The following is a 20,882-nucleotide window of genomic DNA, read 5'->3' on the forward strand; positions in this document are numbered from 1 at the left end:
GCAGATATAAATATTTGGAAAGTATTGAGGATATTGTAAATTTCACATAACTTGGATCAATTTGTTTTTACACACATGTAGATTGTAAATTGAACAGTCCTATTGCACTTATCTAAGAACATTGTTCAACATTGGCAAATGTCTGGATTGGAGTTCTTTCTCAACTACTGAAAATGATCACTAAGGGTTGGGATTCAACCACAGCATGTAGAGCTGCTAATGTCTCAGCCATTAGAGATTTTGTTGATTTAATAATAATGTAATTTGAAATAACACATCAAGATCAGGAAACTTAATTCACTGGCAGAGTGTGACTTAGAGTCAGGAAATTCAGTGTTGAGCTGCCTCGGTGAAACAAAAAAGAAGATGGCTCAGACTTGTCAAGTTCAGGAGGAATGTTTTTTCTAGGGTACACCAATAATGGCCTTTAACAGATTGACAACAGCCAGAACACTTGTTTTTCTTTTTGACAGATGATATACTGGCACTTGTAAACGTAAAAGTAGAACAAAAATGTCTGAAGAAATTTGAAAAAAAATCAAATGACTCACTTGAACCAAAAGACGTAAACTACCAAAACCAACTTAGAGAATTAAATTAGAGAATTAAAAATATCATCACAAAATGAACAAATCTGAGAGAGGTCCACATGTAGTACCTATATATGTAATATCAAAGCAATCAGACTTGAGTTTTTTAACAAGGCGTCGAAAATACCACTTTTTACCAAAAATTACAAAAATATTCACTTAAATTAGAGAATTAAAGATATCATTACGAAATGAACAAATCTGAGAGAGGTCCACATGTAGTACCTATATATGTAATATCAAAGCAATTGGACTTGCGGTTTTTAACAAGAAATCGAAAAATATCACTTTTTACCAAAAATGACAAAAATATTCACCAAAATTTGAGAATTGAAGTGTCATCACGAAATGAACAAATCTGAGAGAGGTCTACCCAAGGTACATATACACTAAGCATCAAAGCATTCAGGCTTGTAATTTTCAAGAAGAAGTCGAAAAAGTAAAACATTGACACAGACGACGACGGGCAATCACTCATACATGTGTATGATACATTTTGTAAGCTCTGCTCGACAAAATCGACAGCAGAGCTAAACAAGCAGCCAGTCGGCTGAGATAGCTCCGCTGTTAGCAATGCACATTTCAATAAAAGAACAGAAGATATCATTAGAAAATGAACAATATGTATAGTATCAAAGCAATTGGACTTGCGGTTTTTAACGAGAAGTCGAAAATATCACTTTTTACCAAAAATGACAAAAATATAAAGCAAAATTAGAGAATTAAAGATATCATTACAAAATGAACAAATCTGAGAGAGGTCCACATGTAGTACCTATATATGTAATATCAAAGCAATTGGACTTACGGTTTTTAACAAGAAGTCGAAAATATCACTTTTTACCAAAAATTACAAAAATATTCACCAAAATTAGAGAATTAAAGATATCATTACAAAATGAACAAATCTAAGAGAGATCCACATTTAGTACCTATATATGTAATATCAAAGCAATTAGACTTACGGTTTTTAACAAGAAGTCGAAAATATCACTTTTTACCAAAAATGACAAAAATATTCACCAAAATTAGAGAATTGAAGATATCATCATGAAATGAACAAATCTGAGAGAGGTCTACCCAAGGTACATATACACCAAGTATTAAAGCATTCAGGCTTGTAGTTTTCAAGAAGAAGTCTAAAAAGTAAAACATTGACACGGACAACGACGGACGACGGCAGACAATCACTCATATGATAAGCTCTGCTCGACAAAGTCGACAGCGGGGCTAAAAAAATAGAACTTTGTTGTACAGGATAGGAATGCCAACTGAGAGGCAGACCAGTGAATTCTGTCAAATTGATTTCATATTATTCATGCATACACTAAAAATAAATCACAGCAATCTAATAATAATTGGAATTTGCAACTAAAAATAACATCACAAGTCATGTAATATTGCTGAGTAAAAACATTTAATATTTTGCCTAATTTTTACTTTTCTAATTTATTCAATAACACTCACACATCCCCGAGATGAAAATGATTACAACAAGAGGAAAATGAAGAAGAACAAAAAACACAATGTAAAAACACAAAGACAAGCAAATACACACACAAAAACGTACTATACTACTACAACCTTTCCCCATTGATAATATAAATTCAATAACAATTAAATGGATATAAACTAATGATGTAGTCATTGTTTGGCAATATCTAAAAGTCAAGACTATAAAGTAAAGAAACAATGCAATAATATATCTAAACATTTTGTGTGGAAACATAATTACATAAAAAATTAATTAAAATTCACATTCTTATAATTCACCTAAAAAACACAGCCCCATTATTGCCAATTTCAAACTGCATTGAAAACTTATTTGTTGAGGAAGGCATTTAATCTATGATTATAAGAATGAATAGACTTTATAATATGTATTGTTCACTGCTGAATATGAGCTTTTCAACAAATGTATATTTAAATATTATAAAAAGCACAAATAAGTGAATAAATTATTATTATTATACATCTGTCACCATAACGCCATAAGTTACAGCGTGCCGTAATTTTGCGGTATTTTCTGGGGTACTTTCATTCAAATTCCGAATATGGAACGATTACGCATGTGAGCGTCCTCTAATAAAAACAAACATGGCAGCCCCCAGTGTTTGACTAGACTGCACACAAAGAAGTATTGCTCAATCTGTTCTAAACTTTTTGTATTTCGGCATTCCCATGATGTATCCTTGGGAGGGAAAGATGTAGAATAATAAGGTTATTACAAGGACACGAAAAAGTATGCACGTTGGTCAATACCCCTGCTGTACTGTCTTCGTGCATACTTTTTCCCGGTATTCTCAGACAGTACACCTTGCATCGACCTCCACTGCGCGTCTGCTGATACTCCTGCTGTACTGTCTTCGTGCATACTTTTCACTATTCTTGTAATAACCTCATATTATTATTAGTGATATTATTATATTACAAGTGTAAAGCTTTTATACCTAGGTGACCAAATTGGTGCCAAAAGGGTGCTTACAATAGTGGCCTTCACGTTAGAGATCTTGGCACATGACTCGGGACCAAGTTGGCATGTGCCTAAATGTGTTTGTGAACGGGTCGGCATGTGCTGAAAAAAACTTGATCTTGGCCTCGATAGATGCTCGGACTGAAACTTGGCACATGCTGGGATATTCTGCCTGAACAATTGACATAAACCAAAGTTACACCCCCTAAAAAGGTGAATTAAAGAGAACATATACTGATTCATACTAGTATGACATGACAATGGAGGGAAGTGCAGCTATATATGGTCGGATGCTGTAGTAATGAATGAAATGAATGCAAACCATTGTCAGCGACGCATATTTATGTGCTGCTGCAACCGCTATTTTCTTGCAATGCTACGTCAACATGAAAAAATAGTTGTTTTTCAAATCTTCTTTGCCGTACATACAGTTATGCATGATGACTCGTAATAAAAAGCAAAACAGCAAATAGATATAATTTCAATATAGCAATTATTATTATCATTATATACATATCGTTTTCCATGTTTGGGTCAAATAACAGATGGTGTGATTTCGGCACAAGCCAAAGTGGGTCATGACTTATGTGAATGCAACTGCTGTAACCCCCCTGCAACAAAAAGAATTACAAATTCCGGCACGTGCCAAGATCCCATGTCGTGAACGTAGTAAATATTGGACATTTGGCCTTTATATACATGTCATTTTACATGTAAACTGCATTGGGACTGTCCAAAAGTGATGACTAACACAGGTTTGACTGTATGTACCAGAATATATATTATTATAATTTATTTATATATATATCAATGCCAATCCATTTTGTTAATACTAAAGGGGTGTGGTTGTCGTTTCACGTCCTGTTCAATGTGGGAGTCATTAGGGATGTATACAACATGTGTAAAATATGATGTTTGTTTCGAACATGTACTGCATGACGACCAATGATCTTTAAATTGGGCATCTCCTGTAATACATAGAAAGTGTCATTCAGAATATGACCGTAATTTTGACTATAATTTGTGTGTCGCGGTTATAGAATGACAAGTGACTTAGCTACATGCAAGCACAACCAAGTGACATCAAAACAGCCACAGTGTTTCTGATCTCAAACAACTTTATTGATCAAATGTTAATTTTACTGTCAGTCTCACTAATGTTGCTTTTATTTGCAGTATCAGTATGGATTCTGATAGCGAAACTGACATATACTTGTTGTGAACAATCCCTGCAAAATGAAAAATACAATACAGTTCCAGGCAATGCATTCCAAATAATGACCCTCATATTCTTAAATTTCTCAAATCTACATGTTCATATTAGCATGAGCATACTGTAATCTGATTGGTGGAAATAGCCCAGCCATGTTAGACATGCAGGTACAAATACTGTTACAGTGAGACCATTTATTTAACCAATTGGTCGTTGCTATGGTGAAAAGGTCAGTTAGGTGTGTTCAGTTATCTACAGTGAAATCTTCATTTGTGGTTTTAATATTGATACTTCTGATTGTCACGAATTATTAATTATTAAAAAATGGTGATGTTTAATATTTTGTTGTTGTTGAAAGATTGCAAAGGTAGTCAAAAAATAGAATTTTATACTGGGTAATAAAACGAAAATTGATGAAAAATGTTCATATTTAATAAATTAATTAAAACTTTTGAAACAAAAAACTGTTGTAGAATGCATGTGAACAACCTTAAGGTAGTTCACTACCATTAAAATAATACTCAGAAATCCAGCAAGAGCTGTTGAGTTACTGTAACAGTAATGTTCAAAATTCTGAAATTGGTTCCTATGGCAGATATCATATCATAAAATGTTGTTCAATGACCTATGTAAAAAATTGAATGTTAGGCTACATAATTTTGGCTTTCTTGAAAAATTGGAGAATTTTGAAATGATAGTATAAGTTATCCATAGAATAATGTGTTCCAAAATGGTAGCTTTTTAGATATTTTGCATATGTTTCCTTGAAAACTTCTTTCTCCATAAATTTTTTATGAACGACTTGCATATATGTTAATCATCACACAACAATAGTGGTCGTCGCGCAGCGCGTGTTGGAATAAAATCAATTTCAAGTAAACAATGTATTTTACACGCGTTGTATACGTCGCTATCTGTCCCATACCGAATAGGACGCGACGACCACGCCCTTTAATATGTAACTTTAATATGTTGTTGATAACACCATGGGCGATAACAAACACATAATAGAGGATTGTGATGTAGTGGTCTTAAAAATAAACATGGAGGCGTAGAAACAACTCGATTCTTGTGTCCAATGTCTGTAACTCTACAGTGACCTGTCGTACGTGTTCATCGTATTGTTTTCTAGTAGTTGTGTTGGCGCACGTACATCAGCTGACATTGAACCCAAAGGTTATTTATTTTAAACATGACCAACTCTTTCGTTTATTTAACCCAAATCAATACCTCACATCAAATATTTATAGCATTTTTGAGTGTAACGCAATGTAACGAATAACTGTAAAGGTTTAGACTAAAACTTAAATTAAAGTTTCGTAAACAACAAATTGAACAATGGATCAGCTGTGACGAACAGCTGTGAAAAAACATCAACTCCGTATCCAATTAATTTCCCCTTAGATTTCGAAAAGAGTAAGAGTCAACTTACAAATCGATTTGTCTCAACAAGATCATCCACAAGTGCAATCAGCAGTTACAGGCAGTCGTCTGCTGCCAGAAGGCGACACAACACAGAAGATCCCCAGTCGATCGTAGTGATGGGTCGGCCAGCACTGTGATATTGTTTACATGTTGAACTCCCGCGCTCATGTCATCTGTTGAACTTTGACTGTGGCCTTATCGCTTACAAATAACTTTATATCATTACACTATTTTAGCATCGAGCCTCAGTTGTTTATTAGCATTCACGACTTCTGCTTAAGAACATAAAATATTTTGCACTTACCAGTTTTCCAGTTATTTCGTACATAATGTGAAACAGAAATACAGAAATCGGTGCACTTCATTATTACGCGGAAGGAGATCTTCTGTATATTGGCAGTAAACTGCATTAATGAATGATTAGTACATCGTCAACAACGTGTTTTCCTCTGCGTGTAATATTTCCAAAACAGTTGAATCGTTTGGTAACCAATTAATTGAACTTCTGATTCGAATAGTTTATGTGAACTCACACCAGCAGCTGAAAGCGTGCGTGCGTGGCTGCAATTTGATTTTTTTGGAACAGGCTGTATGTCCATACTGGGTGTGAGTTGAACCTCTGAGGTTAAAACTTGTTAGTGAGTATATTTCATAATGACCGACAATTATCCAAATAACGAGGAATTAGGAGAAAAAAGAAGAAAGTGTGAATTTATTAAACAAGAGGTGAGAATAACATTAATATTATGAACATGATCTGTTTGTGTTGGTCTTTATACATTGATAATCTAATGACCATCTTCGGTAACGCGGCCATCGATTGTCCCGACTACGTATTATGGGTCATTCAAGTTTGTATCTACACCCCCTACATATATACAACACCCCCCTGGAAATATACAACGGTGTTTCAGCACCCCGGAAAACATTTTTTTGTTGCCAATAACCCCTGGATGATCATTCCCCCAAATGTACCCCACGGAATTAACAGTCCAAAATTTAACATTTAACTAAATGAATGTAATACAGTCACCCCTAGTGGAGGCCCGGAACAGAAAAAAAGTTGCGGATACAAACTGCAATAACCCAACCCTTCGGAAGCCCATACTATAATCATCACCCTGTGGAATTCATTTACGGTGACCCCTCCTCCCGGAACAGTAAAAAAGTACATTATTTTATATACCCTGCGGAATTATACCTTCCATATGGGGGGTGTGGATACAAACTGGAATGACCCTATACACTTTGTATGTTCAATGGCAGATCATGATCATCATGTATTCAGTGAAGATGTATCTTAAGGGTGCCCTCTTTGGCAAATCAACATTCCACCATTTTCGTTTTCCCCCATATGTAGATCACAGAACTGTGGCTAGATCAACTGTGATTAGGCACATATTTTGAAGTGCTATGTAACGTCTGTGTCTTTGACAGTGACATGCAGTGATGTAATTTGCTCTCTGAACAGTTTTTCACAGACATGAACCACAGAACATGTAAGAATAGATACATGTAGCTTGCTTAATATGTGGTCTCTTGGTAGAATCACACAGCAGTTTAAAGGGGGGGGGGTTTACATTAAATTTACGAAACCGTGTGATTCAGACGGTGGACGGACTGGACCGATTCATGTCAAAGCATTGAGATCAAAGGTCATGTGTCGTAATGAAAGATTCCTTGTAGTGAAAATCTCACTGAGGTCCAGTGGCTTAATGAAAAATTCCTTGTGAAAATCTCAATGATGTGATGTCTAGTGTCTTAATGAAAGATTCCTTGCAATGAAAATCTCACTGAGGTCCAGTGTCTTAATGAAAGATTTCTTGCAATGAAAATCTCACCGAGGTCCAGTGTCTTAATGAAAGATTCCTTGTAGTGAAAATCTCACTGAGGTCCAGTGTCTTAATGAAAAATTCCTTGTTGTGAAAATCTCACTGAGGTCCAGTGTCTTAATGAAAGATTCCTTGGAGTGGAAATCTCACTGAGGTCCAGTGTCTTAATGAAAATTTCCTTGTAATGAAAATCTCAATGAGGTCCAGTGTCTTAATGAAAGATTATTTGTAGTGAAAATCTCACTGAGGTCCAGTGTCTTAATGAAAGATTCCTTGTAGTAAAAATCTCATTGAGGTCAAGTGTCTTAATGAAAGATTCCTTGCAGTGAAAATCTCACTGAGGTCCAGTGTCTTAATGAAAGATTCCTTGTAGTGAAAATCTCACTGAGGTCCTGTGTCGTAATGAAAGATTCCTTGTAGTGAAAATCTCACTGAGGTCCAGTGTCTTGATGAAAGATTCCTTGTAGTGAAAATCTCACCGAGGTCCAGTATCTTAATGAAAGATTCCTTGCAGTGAAAATCTCACTGAGGTCCAGTGTCTTAATGAAAGATTCCTTGTAGTGAAAATCTCACTGAGGTCCAGTGTCTTAATGAAAGATTCCTTGTAGTGAAAATCTCATAAATTTGTGGTCAAGTGTCTTAATGAAAGATTCCTTGCAGTGGAAATCTCACTGAGGTCCTGTGTCTTAATGAAAGATTCCTTGCAGTGAAAATCTCACTGAGGTCCTGTGTCTTAATGAAAGATTCCTTGTAGTGAAAATCTCATAAATTTGTGGTCAAGTGTCTTAATGAAAGATTCCTTGCAGTGGAAATCTCACTGAGGTCCAGTGTCTTAATGAAAGATTCCTTGTAGTGAAAATCTCATAAATTTGTGGTCAAGTGTCTTAATGAAAGATTCCTTGCAGTGGAAATCTCACTGAGGTCCTGTGTCTTAATGAAAGATTCCTTGCAGTGAAAATCTCACTGAGGTCCAGTGTCTTAATGAAAGATTCCTTGTAGTGAAAATCTCACTGAGGTCCTGTGTCTTAATGAAAGATTCCTTGCAGTGAAAATCTAACTGAGGTCCTGTGTCGTAATGAAAGATTCCTTGTAGTGAAAATCTCACTGAGGTTCTGTGTCTTAATGAAAGATTCCTTGCAGTGGAAATCTCACTGAGGTCCAGTGTCTTAATGAAAGATTCCTTGTAGTGAAAATCTTACTGAGGTCCAGTGTCTTGATGAAAGATTCCTTGTAGTGAAAATCTCACCGAGGTCCAGTGGCTTAATGAAAAATTATTTGTAGTGAAAATCTCATTGTGGTCAAGTGTCTTAATGAAAGATTCCTTGCAGTGGAAATCTCACTGAGGTCCAGTGTCTTAATGAAAGATTCCTTGTAGTGAAAATCTCACTGAGGTCCAGTGTCTTAATGAAAGATTCCTTGTAGTGAAAAATTGAAAGGTTTACTGTAATTACATGTATAAAGTACACATGAAAATAAGATTCAGGAAACAGACATCTTACCAGCACTTGCCAAGTAAACCAAAATTGCTTTAAACTTAATGACTTAAGAAAAAAAACGTATTCATCAAACTGTATCAAACCCTGAAAATAAAAACAGCCTCCAACAGTAGTGGCAGAAAGATTAATTGCATTTACCATAGTGCTGCAGGGCCACATTGCTTCAAATAAATACACACAGATGAATCATGCAGTTTTCCTATAAGTGCATTAATATACATTTGGATGAAATGCCGAGGCCAAACGAAAATGGAGGTAAACTCCAGGCAACTGAGTACAAGTCATTTGCTACATAGGCATGTTTTGTACTTCAGACTTAGAAGGCACTCATTTCAAGGCAAAATTTGATAAAAGGAGCAGTTTGAGGAAGTCTGTATTGTTGGCATTGCAAAGGCTTAAAAATAATGAAATAAAATAATTACATGTATTTGTGGAATGACCAGAGCAATAGTAGTATAGAAATATTAGTAATTAATTTAGAGCTCATTTACATAAAATAAACTTTCTTCCAAAATATGGGTTGGTAGGGTTTAATTTATTTTTCTCCCTTTTTTCAATTTTTTTAATTATTAATTTCCTCATAATATTCCAGTACTAATTATTTTTCTCCCAACATAACCAGAGAAATGTTCTTAAGACTACTATTGTTGTACTGGCCCAGTGTTTTCACTGTACTCTTCTCTATGTGCTCATTCATGTCTCCGACACTGGACCAGATTAGAGTAATATACTTTATTTTTGCTTGGAATTAATTTTCGCTATTTTCGCTGAAGGAGAGATTCGGTGAAAATAAAATCCAGCGAATATACCCTTTTTTTCTATATTTTACATTCAACTCGCCAAAAATCTGTGAAAATAAATTCGATACAAAACACACAAAAATCTTTTCTGCAAAAATTAATTCCAGCTAAAATATATGGTAGTATTTTACAGTATATGGATTCAGCATGGGAGAATTGGAATTGGTGTGTTTACTATAATTACTTACATGAACTTGCATAGTCACTTTCCTAACTCAGTATAACATGTCTGTGTAGATGCTGTGTACTGGTAATTGGTTATCTCTTCACAAGACAACTTACCAGGATCCTATGGGAAGGGAACAGACATGGGAGACTGTAGAGCGAACCACTAGACGAGAGAACTACAAGACAGATGGTAATTACTGTTTTTTACAATCTTACCAAGAGTAATCATCCTCACTTTTATAAGACTAAGTCCATGTACTGAGATTTGTTTTTAAAGCCAACAAGCATCATATTTGCAACCTGTATTAGTATGCTTAAAAACACCTGTGAATAAAAAATAACAAATAAAATTTGAAATAAAAGTTGTAGCCACGCCCAATTCCAGCCAGTCAACTTTTTCTGGCTTTCCAAAATTACGCCACCAAACGTCAGACATAAGATAGGAGCCATGCACTCTGAATACTGTAAAGACTTGTAGTTGTAAAACTATTCTGTTTACAAGAGTGTGAACTACTAGTATGCTAATGAAAATCATGATTTTGTTTGAGAATTAATAGAATATTAAAAGATCGATTGAATTTAAAGTAAATGTCTGTCGATTTATTTCCTGGTTTGTAAATACTGGTCTTCTAGTTACATTATACTGCACATCTACTGTAAAATACTTTATTTTAGCTGGAATTAATTTTCGCTGAAAAGATTTTTTGAGTGTTTTGTATGGAATTTATTTTCACTGATTTTTGATGAGTTAAACCTAAAATATAGGAAAAAAGGTATATTTGCTCGATTTTATTTTCACTGAATCATCCCTTCAGCGAATATAGCAAAAATTAATTCCATGCGAAAATAAAGTATTTTACAGTATGCACAATCATTGTCCTAATACGCAATCATTAACGTATTAATTAATGATCACCACTTACTAAACAAACAAACAAACAAATATCCCTGAATTTCATTTTACTGTGAATATGTGTTTCAATATATCTTGTGCATTTACTCCTGTTTACTAACAAGTTCATGATTTAAGCATTGCCTTGAAGCAAATTCAACAATTATTACCGCCACTCGTCTGTAGTTGAGTGTATGCCATGGGCAAATTGATTAAAATTGACGTTTTGGTGGAATCATGTCTAAAGCTACACACTGTGATCACAGGGTCATAACCAGACAATTTGTAGTGTAGTGTACAAAATACAAGTAAATTAATCAATTAATCGTGTGATGCGCTTTTTCGCTCAAATGCATTTCTCCAAAACCATGTCACAGCCGTAGGGAAATACTTATATGCAAATGAGGACTAATGAGCAAGGTAGACTTTGAAATAGTTATTTTGTGCTCAGATATATAAACTAAGATACCAATAAGTGATTTTAGTCTCTTTGAGCAATATACACTTGGCCAAACAATGGTTAATTACTGGTACATGTATATCTATTCAAAGCTATTTCGCCAAATTATGTTCGTGCACCACCAAGGACAACAAAATAGGATATCCATTAGGCAACCATTTTGGTACACCAGCACACTGCTGCATATCTGAAATAAGAGTCACAGTTGTCAAAATCATTACTGCTATGATTAATTCTTGCAACTTGTCAGCTATTTTTCTATGATACTTATCATTGCTGTGTTTTGTTTTAGCCATAAACAATGCATTTACTTGTAATTTTTGTCTATTCACATAATTAACTGCGTGATCAGGTACAGCCACAATACCAAAATTAAAAAAATTTTGAAGAAAAGTATGTTCATGTGTCGAAAATAAATTGTAAATGAAATTGAAAATTGATGTCCGATTCAGTTTACCGAAGAACACTACTTCAAGGTTGAATAGTTATTTAGAACACAGTATACATGTATGTACTGACACACATTATTGCTGTATACATTACTGAACCAGGAGTCATATGTGTTGGGAAATGTGATAATTGAAAGAACAACATATTATAATTTTCAATATTTCATCTAGGGTTTTTAGTTACTTTTTTTTTTAAATTTGGTTTTACAGGGAGCATTCAAGAAAAAGCTACTGCAACATAAATTGGTCAACTCTCATCTACACTTGTTTAACACATGTACATGCATGTACCAGATTCTGTCGTAAATTGGCCAATCCAAAAAATCGCCCTGAATGATTTCACGGCTGGTGGGCCTTTATTTGGGGTTCAAAATTTCAAAAAATGATCATCAAATATTTTTTGGGGAGTTCTATTTACATTGAAAAATTCACCTACATATATGCAGACTTTCCACGGCAGCAGTTGGGCCACCCAAGACGAAAGGAAACCACTGCAGATGCTATTCTAAAATTTTGAAACATTTTTTTCTTGCTGAATTAAAAAGTAGGTCGCCTGAAATTTCATTACAATGTCACTCAGTGTCATCTTTTTTTAAAAAATCACATTAACGAACCTGGTACACCAAATACAATTATTTATTTTTTTATTTTATTGGTAATGAAAGTATTTTCTAAAAGAAGTTTCAAATAAAAAAGAACACAACTGCATTGCTTAGTAGCAAATGATCACTGTAGCACAATCCGGTCATGCTATGTTTCACAATTGTTTATTATTACTCAGTGGTTATTATAATAACCTACAAAAAATAAATTTGTTGAATCGTTATGAAATGCAAATAAAATTCAACTTAGTTTCATCGTGAGCGCATGATTCCAGTCACATATTTTAAAAGCTTGATGCTGTAGGATATCCGCCATGTTTTGCATGTTTCGACCTGGGACAGTGTTCTTTCAAATCTCTAATTAACCAATCAAAATGATGGATGATGCCAACATGTTCAAATTACCATAGCTCATTGATGTTATTGAACGCAACGCGGAAGGGATCTGCCGATGTTGTAGTATGATCTTTTGGCTTGGATTTTGATGGGAAAATGGCAGGATTTTTTTTTTAAATCAAAAAATTTGTTGTTTTCAAAAATAAACTGTGCATTTGAGGAATAATTTAACATTGATTACAGTGATAACAGCTCATTGTTGAAACAAAGCTTACCTATTCACGCTAGTTACAATAAACATCATACTCTAGAATAGGCGTCAATGACTATGATAAAACTTAAAGTAGACTCTATTTTAGGCATCAGGAAAAATAGAAATATCTGAAAAATGATGCCAAAATATTAAAAAAACACCTTAAAAAACTGCCCTGGCCAATTTACGACAGCATCCGATAAATTTATATAGTTTCATTATAATCCAAAATACAGCAGATAATTTGTTTTTAAATGCAGGAAAAATAATTGGTCGTAATTACAGTGAAGTTGTCTGTCGTGTGTATTTTTTGTAATTTAGCGGAACAAATTTGACACAAATTAAATTTTTCAGTTGGTTCAGTGCGAGGCAAATCAAAACATTCCAAAGTACAAGCTTGTATCATTTACCATTATGATATTTACTGTCATGTAATCCTTTCATTTATAAAACTCAGTGTTTTCTTTATGCATGGTGCATTTTTCTATTACACAGCTGTCTGCATTGTTGCCATTCTGAAGCGTCTTCTACATTACGACTGCATCGTATTAGTAAAGCAGTACAGACCACCAATGAAATGTTACACTGTGGAGTTTCCAGCAGGTAAAGTAACCATAGTAACATTATCATTGATTGCATCAATGATTCAATGTTCCCTCTAAGCTTTTATTTTTGCAACATTTGCTTAGTGAGGAACACAAATTCCTGAAACACGGATTCAAAGGTTGTCGCCAGAACAAAAGAATCTGACATCTTTGGACCAGGTGGTTGAAACAATGAAGCCAGTCACGGCCTTGTTGGATTGGGGGTGCGGTTAGTAATAGGTACTTTTCATGTTTTCAATTTTTGTTTAAGAATTCTTTAACCCCGAAGCCTGGGTTTTTGGGGGAGAGGGGGGGGGGGGGGCAAGATACAGTAGTGTATAGAAAAAACCATATATCATAAATTGAAAGTCAAAAAAAAGGTTCAAGAACATACTACAGTCAAACCTGTGTTAACGACCACCTGTGCAGAGCGGCCACCTGCTCATAGCGACCACCTTAGTACAGTCCCTTCGCAATTTACGCGTTAAAGACACTGGATATAGCGACCACCTGTCCAACGCGACCAGCGACCACCCTATTGTAGACCTATTCACATATTAACCTTTGTTAACGACCACCAACATTTCCATCAGACTGTCTCAGCAAAAAGACAATAGCTACTTGCGAATCGCTAACAGGAAAGTGGCCATATGTTACGTTCAGATTACCGAGTACGCAATCTTTAGGGCTAATAGACAAGGGTACCATCTCAACTTGGTTTGTGAAGTTGCGAAAAAGTAAAAAAAAAAAAGTTGAATATCATCTGAATGTAACGTCTAGAGAATGGAAAGATTTTAACAACAAATTAAAACAGTTTCATTCAAAGTTTGAAATGAAAAACTAGCTTGTTTCCGATCGGTACTACCCCCGGTATACTATCGATCCCCAGCCGGCCAGTGGCACTTCTGTGGACCGTCTCGCACATGAAGAGCAAATTCCCCCCCGTCTCGAAAACAAAAAAAATGAACCAGTTTTATTAAATGAGAGATGTTTTATTTACCTTGTTGACATGAAATATCCAAACAAAATAATAAAACATTCGTTTATTTCGTTTTCATCGCGGGATTGCAAAATCCGACCTATTTTGGCGCCATGTTGTTTGTTGTTGATCATTATAAATTATGCTAATGAAGCTAGCGCATGGGCAAAACGTATTGTTACTTAGGGGGTCATCTCGGGGTTATTCTCAATGAAAGATGTTTTCTATTTTGATCCTCTTTTTTTATAAACTGTCATATCAATATTTCGCAATCGAGAAAATTCGTTTGGGCAGTTTTGACACGTCGATGCTTGCAACAAATAACTGTAAAATTGCGTGTACGATCACCGTGTTTCATTTCCGGTTCGTTTGACTTTCTGATTCAACACCGAGAGTTGGAGCATGGAGCTTTTTAGCTCCATGGTTGGAGCAATTGTTATGAGTTTGGTCAATTTTGTTTATTACCAATGCTTCTTCATTTTTAATGCTTGTTTGTTTTTTCAATCACGGCATCTTTGCCTGTGCATTTTGTCACAGTGTACAATCGACAATACTAACGATGGGACTGATTACCGAGCTGAAACGCCAATGCGGCCGATCGTTGACAATCGTTCTTATGCAATAAATACACCATTGAATCCATGGGCAGAATCACTTGGCTTCAGTGAATTTACATGATATAATTTGTAGTAAAAAAGTAAACCTTAATTATCCAGATGAAAATGAGTGACTTTTATTAAAAAAGACATATTCATGGTAGGTTTGTTTTTATGTATTGCTTATGATCTCCCTTAAAATTCCGGTCCTAATTAATATTCATGATTAAATGAATAAATTAGGCCACCTCCATATAAAGACCACCTGTCTATAAAGGACAGTTTGGCTCAGTCCACTGATTGTCCTTTATAGACAGGTTTGACTGTATAACTAAAACCAAACAATCTACACAATATTTTACAATGAATAATAAAATCAGTGAAACAATACATGAACCATGTGATATATAAGTACAGCCAAGAGGTGATGTCAGGTGTTTTGAGAAGACTGATTGCATCCTGCCCACATGTGGCACTCGCTATGTATCATTCATATCTAAGTATATACAAGAACTCTCGGCAAAAAACATGGAGTACACCAAGATCATATGTCAAGGTGATTTATCATGTTTTTAACCAATTTATAACCCCTGCTGACAAACCTTTGAAATGTCAACCAAGTCTCCTTGTAAAATGCCTTGATGTAATAGCTTTGAGAAGTCAACATATATTACATGCATTTACCCCTACTGAGTGAGCAAGATTAGATGAGTATACAACATTCAGCAATAGCAATAAACAAGTTTGGAGTTTCCAGGCGTGTTTCATGGTTGCCATGTAACAGAATGCACTAGCGACAGAAATGGAGGATTGATTTTACAACTAGTTGTCCGTTCGCCTGTTTTATATGTCAAATTTATATGTTGTCCCCGAAAATATTTTACAAAGGCACGTATGGATACCATTGGTATATAAATGGTATTTTGTTCATATTTATTTTTGAGTGTATGAATGTTAAACACATTTTCTATATTTTATAAGATTGTGAAATTTGGATACAGTATATATGTGATCTAAAACTGAAGCTAATATACTAAAATAACTGCCTAAAACTGCATATTTCTGTTGACCAGCAATGAATATACGTTGATTCACCCCCCCCCCCCCTCTCGTGTACATGGTTGCTTAGCACCCAGTGAACTTCGAGAACCCCAAACAGGTTTATTGGAATATTGCTATAAAAAAGTGTGGACAATTACTGATGTTCAAACCATGGCATGCAGGCTAATGGAATAATTCATGTAATTACTCATGATAGAATTGTTAATGAACAGTACAATGTCAATGAATCTAAATGTGAAATTTAAAGACTTTTATAATACTTCTTTGTGAATTTTGTTACTGACCAATTTCTGAATAAATTCTGCTTCATATGAACGGCAATTGATTCTCATTGAATTGTCGATACTCAAAATATATCATGTTGTTAATCAGACTAATATTATCTTTGCTATAGCAGTTATATTACCGGTATGATGTACTGTAGTTGTAACGGTGTAACCAGTTACCTGAATATCGTCTATAGTCAAAATAAATATTTGATTAATTCAGCATACCCCTGGTACAATAAAATAGAATGTTTGGTTTACTTGCGCTATTATTAGAGATGCACTATTAATTATGTGATTACCATACTCTTTCTTGAGCTTGTATTAATGTCTGTTAACGCATACTCCACTTTGATTAATTTTTCTAACTTTTTACTGTGGGGTTCGGTAGGACAACAGCTAATGTGATTTATTTTTATTTTAATAGGTTTATTGGATCCAAATGAAAGTATAGAAGACACTGCTAAGAGGGAATTAAAAGAAGAAACTGGATACACTGGAAAAGTACGACATTCTGGATTAGGTAAAATGAGATAGCATGCACAATAGATACTGAACATTTAGTTGAGCTATCTTTAAAGTTGGCAATACCGTAATGAATGTGGAATATTATTATTATTTAATTTTTTATGTGATTCATTGTTTCTGTTCATTGTTCTCACCTAAATTTTAGCCAGTATTTTCCTTGAAAAAAACGTTCAAATATATTATTGCACAGTTTCGTTTGTTTGTATCCGTTCATTTTGTTATTCCTAAACATCGCAATATACATGTATGAACACCTGAAAGTGTTTGACCAAGGGAACGGAAGATTCTACCTGGATATGTTGCAATGTTCACTTAGAAAACAAGCTGTAGGGATAAGCAAATGTCTGAAATTATGTAAACTTGAATTAAATAGATAGATATTGTCTGTGAGTCAATCTACTTAATAACCAGTTGTGACTAGTAGATTCAACAATTATTTAAAGGAATCCCTCTGTATGTATTTATTGTACCATAGGCCTGAGGCCATTGTACTGAATAAAATTCATATATATATATATTGTCTGTGATATTCAGAGAATATATATCTCAAATAAATGTGCATACTATGCATGCGTTTCGAGTGAAGTGCTGAGAATCGTTTTTTAAAGGGGAAACATCATAAAGACATATCATGTGTTTATATTTAGCTTCACAACAAACAAAAGCAGTTGACCAGTTGATGCTATGTGGAAATGGCTGTTGTAATGTAACTAGCATCATGCTGAACTCTGTATTCAAAACATTCTTAAAGCAGTCAGTAAATACGAGTGCCAACGTAGTGTGATTTTCCTAAATTGAACATCTACTGACCGGGACTTATAATATAGACAGATTCACAGTATTTGCTCAGAATGTCAGTCCTGGGACTTCCTGGCCCAAATAGAAATGCTGACTTAATCACTTTGCCACTTTCCGTACTTTGTAGTACCGTGTACTTAGTGATTATAATGAGAATTTGATGACAAAACCTAAATCACTAAGAGCTAGATAGACTGTACCGGTACATTGCGACCCAGTGTACATACAAAGGGTCAGTGTGCGGTCACGAAAACTTGGTAACCCAGGAGATGTTTGTAAAATCATGGCGTTCCATGGTACTATCTACTTGCACTGATTGCACAATTTATATGGCTTCAAGAACGTACTATGCTAAAAGCAAATAATGTTTTCCCTCTGGTGATTTTGACTGAAATTAAATGGCAAACATTAGTCAAAAGTAAAACAAGGTTGAAAGCATTGATCCATCAAATGAATATCGTAAATAAATAAAAAAACAATAGCGTGGGTCTGTAATGTTATTGCTACATCACTATTTCCCAGTGAAACATGCCATGCCTTTTGTACATGAGTTGTGTTTCTTCTCTGTTTTAATTGTATCACTCCAGTACATCCCTTGTAATGACTGTACATTGTCTGAGTATTAGATTGTATGCAGTTTTAGTCAATTTATTTCATGATTTTAAAATGGCTCTGTTTGGCTTTGTTTTGTTTTGTTTTTATGTATACCTGATATGGACTTTTTTTACAGCTTCTGCTTTGGATCCTGGCGTGTCAAACGGCATTGCAGCTCAGATTACTATTCATGTAAGTGTATTTCTTGATGACAATTCTGTGTGTTTATCTACCTAACAGTAAAGTAATGATGACACTGTTATCCAAACATTGCCAGGAATCACACAAATGCTCTATTTTTCTTCTACCCATGGAAAACAAAAATTTGCTTTTCTTTCTTCATGGTTTTGTTTGTTTTATTTTAATAATGATGCTGTAACAGTTAGTGGTTGGCAGAATATTTCAACACACATTTTGAAGGTTGTGGTAAAGAGGTAGTCCAAGTTCAAAAATGTCTAAAATTGTCAGATCTCTGAAAATGTCTTGCTATATGTACATGCCATGTTTTATTTTTTTAAATTTAGATTGACGGTGATGATCCAATAAACAAGAAACCAACTCAAAGAACAGGTGAGATACAAATCCAAATAATCTGTGTTTGTAGTACATTTTCTGACAAAATGACACTTACTACGCCCTCTATGACAAAAGGATGTGAATATCTAAACGTCTCTGGCAAAATGCTGCTTATGTATTGACAAAATGACATTGTGTCTTAAGCATATTTGATGGGAGATAATTTCCAAGCATAATGCAGTCTTTGGAGAATTAGCATATTTGATGGGAGATAATTTCCAAGCATAATGCTGAATTGTATCTTAACAACCTAAATATTTTGAGGTGAGCATGTATGTACATCATTGTCAAAGGTTATCTAACTTATCTTGTTATCTCATAGAGGATGGTGAATTTATAGAAGTTCTTCACGTTCCAGTTTATGATTTACTAAAGAAATTACAAGGTAAATACCACATACCAAGATGCAGCTTCATGCCCCAAATTGCCTCTATCCATTTCTAGTAGATTGAATACAATTTCCCATCATAGGGAGCTGTAGCGCATGGAGTTAGATATTGAAAATCTTCATGCTTGTACTTTAGTAAGTGATGTACTCCATCATTAATATTGTTAATAGAACTAAGGTATCCATGTCTTGTTGCCATTCAGGTGTGCACATCTTAGCACCATTCAGGTGTGCACATCTTTACGCCTTTCAGGTATGCACATCTTGACGCCATTCAGGTGTTGCACATCTTTACGCCTTTCAGGTATGCACATCTTGACGCCTTTCAGGTGTGCACATCTTTACGCCTTTCAGGTATGCACATCTTGACGCCTTTCAGGTGTGTGAGTCTTGACTCCATTCAGGTGTGTGAGTCTTGACACCGTTCAGGTGTGTGCGTCTTGACGCAGTTCAGGTGTGTGCGTATTGACACCATTCAGGTGTGCACGTCTTGACGCCATTCAGGTGTGCACATCTTGACGCCATTCAGGTGTGCACATCTTTACGCCTTTCAGGTATGCACATCTTGATGCCTTTCAGGTGTGTGAGTCTTGACTCCATTCAGGTGTGTGAGTCTTGACAACGTTCAGGTGTGTGCGTCTTGACGCAGTTCAGGTGTGTGCGTCTTGACGCAGTTCAGGTGTGTGCGTCTTGACACCATTCAGGTGTGCACGTCTTGATGCCACTCAGGTGTGCACATCTTTACGCCTTTCAGGTGTGCACCATCTTTACGCCATTCAGGTGTGCATGTCTTGAGGCTGTTCAGGTTTGCACATCTTGACGCCATTCAGGTGTGTACTTCTTGACGCCGTTCAGGTTTGCACGTCTTGACGCCATTCAGGTGTGCGCGTCTTGACACCGTTTAGGAGTGCGCGTCTTGACACCATACAGGTATGCACGTCTTGATGCCATTCAGGTGTGTGCGTCTTGATGTCCTTCAAATGTGTGCGTTTTGACACCGTTTAGGTGTGCAAGTCTTGATGCTGTTCAGGTTTGCACATCTTGACGCCTTCCAGGTGTGCAAGTCTTGATGCCGTTCAGGTTTGCACGTCTTTACACCATTCAGGTCTGCACATCTTGATGCCGTTCAGGTGTGCAAATCTTGACACCATTCAGGTGTGTACATCTTGACGCCGTTCAGATGTGCAAATCTTGTCGCCATTCAGGTGTGCACGTCTTGATGCCATTCAGGTGTGCACGTCTTGACAATATTCAGGTGTGTGTGCGTCTTTACACTGTTCAGGTGTGTGCGTCTTGACACCGTTCAGGTGTGTGAGTCTTGACACCGTTCAGGTGTGTGCATCTTGACACCGTTCAGGTCTGCACGTCTTGACGCAGTTCAGGTGTGTGCGTCTTGATTACATTCAGGTGTGCTCGTCTTGACAATATTCAGGTGTGCGCGTCTTTACACTGTTCAGGTGTGTGCGTCTTTACACCGTTCAGGTGTGTGAGTCATGACACTGTTCAGATGTGTGAGTCTTGA

The 20,882-nt window shown here is 35.6% G+C and overlaps 2 protein-coding genes across 4 annotated transcripts in view; one reads left to right on the forward strand and one right to left on the reverse strand.

Annotated features, from left to right (window-relative positions):
• Positions 1-5,869, reverse strand: part of LOC100371226 (6-phosphofructo-2-kinase/fructose-2,6-bisphosphatase-like) — a 50,217-nt gene extending 44,348 nt beyond the window's left edge. For both annotated transcript variants that reach the window (XM_085497246.1, XM_085497247.1), the window contains exon 1: positions 5,709-5,869. In XM_085497246.1, the coding sequence (XP_085353372.1) occupies positions 5,709-5,734 (26 nt within the window). In that variant the 5' untranslated portion in view covers positions 5,735-5,869. The remainder of the gene's footprint in view (positions 1-5,708) is intronic.
• A 262-nt stretch (positions 5,870-6,131) lies between these two features.
• LOC100371378 (ADP-sugar pyrophosphatase-like) overlaps positions 6,132-20,882 on the forward strand; it is a 48,331-nt gene continuing 33,580 nt past the window's right edge. Inside the window, exons 1-7 of one of the 2 annotated variants that reach the window (XM_002739902.4) lie at positions 6,132-6,427; positions 10,067-10,187; positions 13,485-13,592; positions 16,904-16,999; positions 18,533-18,588; positions 18,921-18,966; positions 19,295-19,357. In XM_002739902.4, coding sequence (XP_002739948.1) covers positions 6,356-6,427; positions 10,067-10,187; positions 13,485-13,592; positions 16,904-16,999; positions 18,533-18,588; positions 18,921-18,966; positions 19,295-19,357 — 562 coding nt within the window. In that variant the 5' untranslated portion in view covers positions 6,132-6,355. The remainder of the gene's footprint in view (positions 6,428-10,066; positions 10,188-13,484; positions 13,593-16,903; positions 17,000-18,532; positions 18,589-18,920; positions 18,967-19,294; positions 19,358-20,882) is intronic. The other variant, XM_078013617.2, reaches the window with a different exon arrangement.

This window comes from Saccoglossus kowalevskii, chromosome 3 (genome assembly GCF_978046115.1).
Source record: "Saccoglossus kowalevskii chromosome 3, keSacKowa6.1, whole genome shotgun sequence".
In the NCBI taxonomy this organism is placed as follows: Eukaryota; Metazoa; Hemichordata; class Enteropneusta; family Harrimaniidae; genus Saccoglossus; species Saccoglossus kowalevskii.